This window comes from Gracilinanus agilis, chromosome 1 (genome assembly GCF_016433145.1).
Source record: "Gracilinanus agilis isolate LMUSP501 chromosome 1, AgileGrace, whole genome shotgun sequence".
Classification (NCBI taxonomy): domain Eukaryota; kingdom Metazoa; phylum Chordata; class Mammalia; order Didelphimorphia; family Didelphidae; genus Gracilinanus; species Gracilinanus agilis.
In genome coordinates, this window is record NC_058130.1 from 731,517,246 (window position 1) to 731,527,825 (window position 10,580).

The following is a 10,580-nucleotide window of genomic DNA, read 5'->3' on the forward strand; positions in this document are numbered from 1 at the left end:
TATACCTCTGTTTCCCCATATGTAAAAGGGGGAATAAGAGGTAGCACTGTGGGAAATCTCACCTTTCTGACATTTGTCTGTGTTAAAATGCCTCCTGGCTCTGACATTCTCTTGCTTTGAGTCTGTAGTGAATTAGTCTTTCTCTCTCTTAAAATTCTAAATTAAAGATAAGTGTCCTATTTGTGTCGGTGGAGGGCATTTCTTCTGTAGTGGGGATTCGCTACTCTGAACAGGGAGGTGGGGGAGAAGAAAGACAGGTAAGGAATAAATGATCTCTGGGTCCTCAGCTCCGATTGTTCGAGTTCTGTGTTTTTTCTAATATTCTGCTTGCCAAGGAGTCTCCTGGTTCTGACAACCAGTACTCTGAGACCTCCCAGATCTTGAGAGTCTTTGAGTCTTTAGTAAATGTGTGAGGTGCCTCCCTATGGGTGGGTCTTCCAAAAGAAGCCTATTATTACTGGATTCTTAGGGGCTTGAACATAAATATGGGATGGTTGAGTTGTCATGGGTGGGGACAGGGCAGGCCTCTGGCTATAACATTGTATTTTCTTGCAGGGTGGTGAGAAGCTTCAGGATGCCTATTACATCTTCCAAGAGATGGCTGATAAGTGCTCCTCCACCCTGCTCCTACTCAATGGCCAAGCAGCCTGCTATATGGCCCAGGGCAAATGGGAAGATGCCGAGGGAGTTCTCCAAGAGGCCCTTGACAAGGTTAGGTTAAAGGCGGGCATACCCTAGTTTTCAGCCCCCAGTTTTATACTTAGAAGATCACTTCTCCACTAGAGGAAGCCTGGAGTGAGTCCCAGCTCCACTAGACACTAGCTGGGGGCCAGTGGATAAGTCACCTCTGTAAAGTAGGGGTGACATAGCCCAGCCTCCTCACCCTTGCTTAAGGGGATTAGATTCGGCATCACAGACCTGAGTTCTGGCCTCATCCCTGCTTCAGTGTCTTGGGAAAAAGGACAAGACATGGGGGTCAGCAAGGGCTTGAATACCTCTTCTGAGTCACCTGCTCCCTTTGGGACTCTAGTCAAGTCCTTTAGCCCTCTCAAGTACACCAGGCTCCTCAACCAAACTATAAAGCTCTAGTGCTGCAGAAGGGCCAATCAGGATTGATAGAGGACTGACACAGCGAGCGTGGGGAGGGAAGCAAGCAAGGCTTCTGTCCCCAGCCTGGACCTTTTGTGCTTGTTGCTTCCAGGACAGCAGCCACCCGGAGACCCTCATCAATTTCATTGTCTTGTCCCAGCACCTGGGGAAGCCCCCTGAGGTAAGATCCCCCTGCTCTCTCCCCATTTGTCCCCCTCGTACTTGGGCCTATGCCACGCTGACAGAGGAAAGACATGGGAAAAGACAACAGGAGCTGTCCAAAAAGAGAGTATCTGCCACATCTCCCCGGCTCACTCAGCGTGTCCAAAGAGGACGGCCTAGGTTGGCATCAGATGAGGGAGTGACCGCTTCCCAGAGTGGGCCAGGGGAGACAGAACAAGTGCTGGGGACAGTAAGTCACCCCATAGGATGCATGAGTGACCCTTTTTTCTGCCCTAGGTCACGAATAGATACTTGTCACAACTGAAAGATGCCCACCGATCCCACCCATTCATCAAAGAATACCAGAGCAAGGTAAACTGCAGCTGACCCATTCCCGGTTCACCCAAATACCCGATGGCTCCCCAGACTCCTTTGTGCTGTCCCTTCTGCAGCCTTAGTGTCTTGAGTGGGTCCAGGGGGCGGCCAGCCGTCCTCTACCCTAGTCAGCCCACCTAGAATATGGTGTCTAGTTGGGGTCCCACATTTTAAGGGGCACATTAACAAACTGGTGGGTGTCCAAAGGACAGTGACTAAGGTGACAAGAGGGATCGGTAGAAGGACCTGAGGAAAGTTGTCCTGGACAAGAGGATGAACTGTGATCCCTTTCTTGAAGTATATTTCCAAAGCTCATAGGCGGAGAGCTGGAAGTGACCTTAAAAGCCATTTAGGCCACCCCATGGCTTTTTTATGGCTGAGGAAGCTGAGCCCCAGAGAGGACAAGATACATGCCCCGGATCACACAGGAAGCGAGTGACGGAGCTGGAATTTGAACTCAGATACTGTGACTCTAGCTCCATTATTTGTTTTGTACCTTGGAGAGCTCTCCCTGGAAAGAGAGCCTTGTTCTGGCTGTCCCCAGAGGATATCTCAGGACAACAGATTTCAGCGTATGATGAGAAAACTTTCTAAAAGAGCAGACTATTCCGTGAGATAGTGAGTTTAGGAATGACTAAACTCTCAAGACTGCCATAAAGGGAGAGCTTCTGGCCTCAGTCTGGGGTTGGATTAGATGCCCTGTTGAGGTCACTTCCTTCTCAGAACTTTTGTAGGATGCTTGGGAGAGACTGATGGGATTCCTCTCCCTTTTTGTTTTCTGTTGAAGGAAAATGATTTTGACCGGCTGGCTCTGCAGTACGCTCCCAGCGCATGAGAAGGGCCACAGGGGGCTCATGGAGGACCCCTGAGCTCTCCTCCCCAAGAAGGGAAGAAAACCCAATTGGACAGCCTGTTCCTAAAGCAGAGCAATCGTCTGTCCACGCAGGACCATTGTTTTCAGAGCCAGTGTGCTCCCTTTATTGCAGGTTCTCCCCAGCCTCCATTAAACTCCTTCTGAGGACTCTGGCCACAACCCAGGAGCTGAGCCAGGCTTCTGACTTTGTTCAATAAAGGCTCTTTAGCAAAGGACCCTAGCATGCGTCACCTGGAAGTGGGGGGCCCCCTACCTGGGTCACTGGAACCAAAGAGGCTGAACAAGACCTCAGCACCTCCAGGCTGGGGAGCCTGGGCAAGGGTCCTACTAGCTGCTGGCTTGTAAAATGAGAGACCCACGGGGACACGAAGCCTCTCCAGGGGCTTCAGCCAGGGCAGGCCCCAGCTCCACTCCCTGCCACACCACCCTTTTCTTTGCTGTGACCTCCCTCCCTCCCCATTATGCACCTGCCATCTCTTGGTGGGACTGAAGGGAGCTCCAGGACTTGTGGTATCTCCCCGGGAGCCCAGGCTTTCCAAGGCCCTGCCCCATAGAGCATAAAGGTGCCTGACCTCACCTGGGCCCTTAGCCCTGCCACCTGGGAGCCTCAGCTTCCTCCGTAAAGTGAGGCTACTTCTGGGAAGATGAGGCAGTGCGGCAGGGCCTTGCTTGGGTGATATGAGAGGTAGCTGCTTCACCCCTCAGCTGCTTAAAAGTCCCCCTGGCCCCCATCTGTGCTCTCATGGATTCTCTGCCCATCCTGGGAGGAAGGGTGGGGTAGGGCTAATTTAGCTACAGTTTTCTGTAAGTGAAGAAACAAGCTCTGGGAGGGAGAAACTTGAGGGCTTTGGGCTGCCTGATCCTTCTCGGCCTCTGCCGATGTCGATCACGTTCTCGTCCCTGTCTTCCCAGTTTCTGTTTCGCCCCTCTCCCCCATTCTCCAAGAGGGCTGAGCGTCCCTCCTCTGGTTCCTTTGCTGGATCTTCATCCAGGTCCCACCTGCTAAGCCCAGGGACCCCAGCACTCCTGGGTCCTCTCCACCCTCTATACTGCTTCCCTTGGTGATGGAAGAAGCTCCTATGCTTCGATTATCATCCCTGTTTAGATCATTTTCAGATCTATTGACCCAGGCGTCTTGTCTCTCCTATTTCCCAATCTCATGTCTCCAAAGGGTCCCCATCTTCCCCCTAAGCCCTCCCTTACTCCTAACTTCCCCATAAATGTTGAGGGCACCCCCACCCGCCCAATCACCCAGGCTCATGACTTTGGTATCAGCCTTGACTGCTCCTTCTCTCTCCCTCCCCCCAACCCCATCCACTCTTTTGCCAAGGAAAAAAACTCATGTTGACATGAGCTTCCTTTACTTTCACATCTCTCGTGTACCCTCCTTCCTCTCTTCTGACCCTCAGCACCCGGCGTAAGCGCTTGTCACATCACCCTTGGACTGTGATCATAGCCTGCTGGTTGGGCTGCTTGCCCCCACTATCCCCCCCCTCACAGTCCATCATCCACCGAGCGGTCAAACTTAACGCACGAGGCTGACGATGCTGGTCCTGCTTTACTCTCGCACACGTTTGGTCAAATGCAGTGGCTCCCTATTACCTGCAAGAGGAAGTAGAAAACTTGCCAAGTCCTTTCTAACCTGTCCCCCTCCTACTGTTCTAGGCTTCTATACAGTTCAGTAATGTCACCAAGCAGTCCTTTCCCAACTCCAATTCTTTGCCTTAGTAACATGCCTAAGAAGGGCAAGGGCTAGGCAAACAGGCTTAAGACCTGCTTGGGGTCACACAGCTAAGAAGTGTCTTGAGATTTGAACCCAAGTCGTCCCAACTCCAAGCCTGGAGCTCTATCCACTGGGCCACCTCATTGCCCCAACTCCATTCCTTTTGGCTGGCTGTCCTCCACATTTGGAATGATTGCCCTGCTCGCTTCTCCCTCCTGAGGGAAGCTCAGGCTTCAGCTATAATCTCCCCCTCTCCCCTTTAAAGCCATGGCTTCCCCCCACAATTTCCTCCAGGAGTCCTGGATCTAGTAAGACAGCCGCTCTGTGGATTGGTATGTCGCCTCCGCATTCAGATTGTGAGCCTCATGAAGACAGGCAGGCAGGTGGGAGCCTGTTTCTGCCTCTGTTCCCTCGAGCTTGGCACTGTACACAGCTCACAGGAGGCGCTTCATGTTCTCCGCTTCTCCACCAGATGATCTCCAAGAGCCAATGGATCAGCAGGAAAAGACGCCGTGCATGTGTTAAGTATATACAGAGCGAGCACAAAGCCACACGTCCCTGCTAGGGAGAAGCTTCCCTCTCTGGGACATGGTGGGCAGGAAAAATGGGGATGGAGGTGAGATGGGTTCAAATCCAGCCTCTGATAGTCCCAGTTGCCTATCCCTTACCCCTCTTATTCCTTGGAACCAATACTCAGTATTAATTCTAAGACGAGGTGAGGGTTTAAACAAAAATTGGGGGAATGGACAGTGGGTTGATGTGAGGAAACCGAGGCAAACAGGTGAAATGTTGCCCAGGATTATACAGGAACAGGCACAGGTCAGTTCGAGGGAGAATTTGAATCTATCCACCTAGCTGCCTTTTTTTTTTAACTCTTACTTTCCAATGTTAGCATCCAAAGCAGAGGGCCAGGCAATTAGGGTTGTGACTTGCCCAAGGTCACACTGCTGGGAAGTGCCTCTTAAAAGCCAAACATGAGAATGGACGTTTTATCCCACCAGCACCAGAAGCCACTGGAGTTTATTGAATGGGGGACGGCTGACTGGTCAGCTCTGCACTTAAAGTTCCTTTGGCCACTGATCCCATGACCTGCCCAAGGTCACCAAGCTAATAAGTGCTGGACCTGGGACCCAGAGGCAGCTTTCTCTTCCTGTCGTGACGTGGCACTGCAGTGTCCCAGCCCACGTCTGTGTGAAGGAAACACCAAGGTCTCTGCTAGATGCTTAGCTCAGAAAGCAGATGCCTCCTGGCCATTGGCAGGCTCAGCCTATGGCTGGTAATGAAAATGTCTGGTGAGAAGGTGCTGGGACCGGGGGTGAGCCTGGCCTCTGTGGGTGTCCATTAGCTGGGATTGCCTCCTAAACCAATCCAAGCTCCTCACAGAATGAGGGTGGATGGGCCTGGGATGTGGTCATCAGGAGCAGCTACTCTACTTGAAAACTGTGGGGAGCCATGGGGGTGGTGGGGATTTGGATGGGGCAGTGAGGCAGGAAGGCTAGAAGACTTAACAGAAAGGGCAGGTTGGCCTCTTTGGAATTCAAACAGAAGCTGTGAATGGCTTTGTCAAAGGAGATAACAGGTAAAGAGTAAACTTGGGGTCAGGAAGAACTGAGTTCCAGGCCAGCCTCAGTGGTATGACCTGGGGGAAATTGGCCACCTTCTGCTCATCCATAAAATGGAGTTGAGAATAATAGAACCTTCGAGGTTCAAATGAGGTAATAGCTGCAAACCTTAAAACAATGGGGCAGCTGGGTGGCTCAGTGGATAGAGGAGTGCCAGGCCTGGAGTCCTTGGGCAAGTCATTTCACCCCAGTTCCCTAGCCTTTAGCCTTCTGCCTTGGAACTGGATTCTAAGACACAGGATGAGTTTTTAAAAACTCAATACTATATAAATGCCATTCGAGGAGGGAAAAGAAACCCTTCTGAGCTTCCCTCCAAATCTGAGATTCTAGAATGGCGCTTCCTGAGTGGGTGATTCTGGCGGCCTTTCCCCCAGCTGCCATCTCTGAGCAGACGGCCCAAACTCTCGCCCAGGCCCGTGAGGTTTGTGTTGGGCCCATTGAGTTTCCGACTGCCCGGCATGATGGGAAATGACACTAGGCTGGTAAGCATCCAGGGGATCCCAGCCCAGCCCCCCAACAGGAAGGCCTTTGCCGCCCTGACCCATAGGCGAGCCAGTACTCCTCAAGGAATTTCCAGGGATGGTGAAACCCGGTTTCGCTCCCCAGCCTGGCCTGTTTCTCCGGTAGCACCCACCCCGGAGGTGAGCCGAACCGACGGGCCGAACCGGTGCCTTCCCCTGAGTCCAAGTCAGCAAGCAGGAAAGGCCGAGGAGCCGGTGGCCCGGCCATTTCATTGGTGCCCTCCCACAGCTGTTGGGAAAGCCTGTCCCCTGACCGGCCGCCACCCCTCTGCTGAAATTTGAGGAGAACCTGCCAGAGAGCGGCTCTCTGGTTACTGAGGAGCACCGCGGCAATCAGATAGGGGGCCTGAGCAACTTTGGAACAGCCCGGGGCTGAGCTGGAGGCAGCCAGGATGGGGGGAGGCCCCCTCCACAACGCCTCTCATCCCTGAAAAGCCACAGAAGAAAGGAACTAGAAAGGCTGGGAAGGGGCCACTCCACTCCTCAATGCCACTCAGCAGGTTGGGGCCCGGCCAGGCCTCCTGCTGAGGCCCTGGGGGAGGGGAAGCTCGTCCAGGGTCCAATTTCTGCTGCCTGGCCAGAGCGAGAGCCATTCTGGGCATTAAGAGACTGACCCCATTCATTGGGCAAATATTTATTTCATTGTCACCATGTGCTATAAGCCCTAAGGAAAGAAACCCTTGGTGGAACTAGCAACGGGAGGGATGCCCCCTCTACAGATCAGTGTACAATGGGAACTCCTGAGGGCAGGGAATTTGACTCATGCCAGTCAGATGTGTTTTTAAACCCTTACCTTGTGTCTAGGAGTGATAGAAAGTATCGTTTATCAATAAGGTAACAGCTGATAGAAAGTATCGATTCCAAGAGAGCAATAAGAGCTAATTCATTCAGACTTGCCCCAGGTCACACTGTTAGGAAGTAGGAACCCGTGTTAAAAGGGGAAAGTAAGAGCATGAATCAGGTAACCATGTTAACTTTTCTAAAAAAATAAATATGATTAAATGTTAAAAAAATAAAATAAAATAAAATAAAAAAGGGAACCCGAATTTGAACCTAGGACCTCCTGTCTCCAGTCCTGGGCTACCTAGCTGCCCCAGTCCAATATTTTTTGAAGTGCCTACTACGTGCTAAGCACTGGTGATACAAATACAAATAAAAACAAAGACGGTCCCTACCTTCAAAGAACTTACAATCTAAGCTAAAAGCTAAAAAGGGGGCTGGGGTGGGGTGGCCATCAGGGGTCCATATTGGAGAATTCCAAAGATGTGTGGTGGGAGTGTCTAGAGCAAGATTCGAACCCAGGACCCCTCGTCTCCAGGCCTGGTGCTCTGTCCACTGTGCCACCTAGCTGCCCCCTGAGCTTCACCTTTAAAGAGATGTCATGGAGCCCATGGCCCTGCTCTTTCAGGCAAAGGGCGTGATCAGAAGGTACTGATGAGATTTGAGAGCCGAGCAAATTCAATTTTGCAGAATAATGAGATTTCCCAGGGATAAGTTTCCTGGGGAAGAAGGCGTGATGGGAAGAACTTTGGTCTTTGTGTTAGCAGTGCTTGGCACAGTGCCAGGTGCATAAGTAGATGTCAAGAAATGCATGTTGAATTGCTGGGCGAAGCCAATGAGAGGTGCTCTGGGAAGAATGGAGGGGGAGAGAATACCCCTTCTCATCATATATGTATTCTCTCATTTCCCTGGCCCTGAGGGAGCCTGAGCAGTCTAACCAGATCCTCCTTACTAAGAGGCTAAGTAAAGCAGTGGGTCTTCCTTTGGCTATTATCTCAGCTAGAGAAATGAAGAAGTAGGGTGGTTCTGGAACCATCCACCCAGAAGCAGCATGGTGCAGTGCCCAGAGCCTGGGGGTGGGGGGATCTCACCTGCCAATCACTTAACTCTCCTGGGCATCCATTTCTTCATCCATAACAGGAGGGGGCTGGACTGGGTGACTAAGGTCCTTTCCAACCTTAAATCTGTGAACCTCAGAAATAAGGAAGTAGAATAGCTTAGCCATCATATCAAGTGGAGAAAGGAAGTGGGGAGATTTGGAAATCATTCTAATGGGAGTCATAAGGGAGTTGCCTCCTGCTCAGTTATACTTCTGCACCTTCATCTCAGCACTCCAGGTTCCCACTCTGAGACCATTCTTGTAGGTGGGTGAGCATTCTGTCTGTTAGGCTAAAACCCAGAATCATCTTCATGATTCATGTTTTTCTCCCCTTCCTCCTTTCCTTTCCCTTTTCCCTTTTCCCTTTCCCTTCTCTTCCCTTCTCTTCCCTTCCCTTCCCTTTCCTTCTCTTCTCTTCCCTTCCCTTCCCTTTCCTTCCCTTCTCTTCCCTTCCCTTCCTTTCCTTCTCCTCCCTTCCCTCCCTTCCTCTCCTTTCACTTCCCTTCCTTTCCCTTCTCTTCCTTTCTCTCCAAATCCTTGGTCTCCTAATCCTTGGTCCCTTGCCACCTTCCAACTTTGGCTCAGAAAACAATAAACAAATCAATACTGCCCAAACACAGATCATTCAACCCTATTTGGGTTGTCTTCCCTATTAGAATGTAAACCCCTTGAGGGCAGGGACTGGGTTACTGGTTTGTATTTCTATCCCCAGTGCTTAGTAGAGTTATCTGGCAAATAACATTTACTACCTGGAATTTCTCTCATTCATTCTGGCGGGGTGGTTTGGTCATCATTTCTTGGTCATTTCACCGGAGAAATGAGAAAGTAGGATGGGCTCACAGTAAGTATCGTCCTTTTAAATCACTAAAGGAGCTGGGGTGGATTCTGACTCTTGTAAAATAGATTGGCTGCCCATCTCATCTCTCCCTAATAGAACTTAAAGCTCTCCTCCCCGACCTGCTCACAGATCACCTCCCGTCCCCCTCGGGTGCCCTGACTCCCTCATTTCTAGCTTTTCCAAGAAGCCAAAAGGAAAACAAGTCAGGTTTGCCCAGAGCAAGACCAAGCCCACCTTTCAATCCTTTGAATTTGGAGGTTATCATCTGGGGAGAACCCTCAGCCAAAGAGGCTGTAAATGGGAAATCCTGAGGCAGGGAGGAGGAGGGAGACCGATTAGATGAGTGGAAAAATGTAAAGAGCTCTGGCCCTGGGAGTAAGGGGTCGGGGGTTCGAATACTGACTTTGGACAAGTCACTTGACTTTGAGAGGCAGAGTGGCACTGAGATAGCCTGTTCAGGTATGCTGGGTGGGGAGTGGGAAGAGACAGAGAAGTGATGGCATTTCCTGGACCCCTCTTGGTTCCAAACTTCTAAGGAAAGTCTGGACCACAAGAGTCCCAGCCTCGAAGCCAACCTTTCAGGGTAAAATGGCCCCAGGAAAAAGAAAGCAGCAACTCTCCTTTTTTTATTTGACTCCCTCCTTTTTCCTGAGTCAGAGGGTGGCCAGATGGATGGGATGCTTTTACAGAGCCTCAAGGACTCCTGGGGGCTGGTTCGGAACTCGGAGCTGCCCAAGAGGACAAGAACCTCGAGACTGCCGCCCTCCTCATGGGGGTCTCCTACTGTATATAGGTCACCCAGCTCACGTAGGAACGCACTTGACAGTATTCCCTGCTAGGAGGCCGGGGAGTTGTGGACCTGTATCCAGTCCCGGCCTGGGCTCCTCCAAAGAGTAGGAAATCATCTCCGGGGCAGCCGGCCTCATTGTTAGGCGGCTCTGATGGCCGTAAGGCATGAGATTGCAGCCCTCTCCTCGGCTTGTTGGACTGAAGCTGGGGGCGCTGCTCTGAGGACTGATGGCTTGATTTGGAACTCCGGGGACCGGTACTAGGCACGGTGTGGGATCTCCGCTCAAACGCTTTCCTCCCTCTTGGCCTCGGTTTCCCTGTCTGGAAGGGGGCGGGGTTTCCCTGGCTAGTGGCAGTGGCGTGTCCCCCACTTTGGGAAGCGGAGAGGCGGCCCAGGGGCGGAGCCTGAGCCTCCCCCACCAGCTGCTCTTCCTCCTTAGTGCTGCCCACCCACCCACCCAACCAGGCCGCCGGCTGGGCACCTCCTCCTCCAGCGGCTACTCTTGCCCCTTGGTGCTGCTGACTCCCATCCCACGGCCAGCCTCAGCTGCTTGGCAGGGCGCCTCCTCCTCTCCTTCCCCCTCTCCCTCCCTTGCCGCCGCTGCCGCCGCCTCCTCTTCCTCCTCCTCCTCCTCCAGCTGCTCTTCCTTCCCAGGCTGCCCACCCTCCTCCCCCCACCCCTGGTTGCCGGCGGGGCGCCTCCCGCCA

General features: G+C 52.2%; 1 protein-coding gene across 3 annotated transcripts in view; it reads left to right on the forward strand.

Moving 5' to 3' along the window:
- COPE (COPI coat complex subunit epsilon) overlaps positions 1–2,715 on the forward strand; it is a 31,658-nt gene extending 28,943 nt beyond the window's left edge. For 2 of the 3 annotated variants that reach the window (XM_044672255.1, XM_044672265.1), the window contains 4 exons: positions 556–711; positions 1,202–1,270; positions 1,549–1,623; positions 2,414–2,715. In XM_044672255.1, coding sequence (XP_044528190.1) covers positions 556–711; positions 1,202–1,270; positions 1,549–1,623; positions 2,414–2,461 — 348 coding nt within the window. In that variant the 3' untranslated portion in view covers positions 2,462–2,715. The remainder of the gene's footprint in view (positions 1–555; positions 712–1,201; positions 1,271–1,548; positions 1,624–2,413) is intronic. The other variant, XM_044672275.1, reaches the window with a different exon arrangement.
- The last annotated feature ends 7,865 nt before the right edge of the window (positions 2,716–10,580 follow it).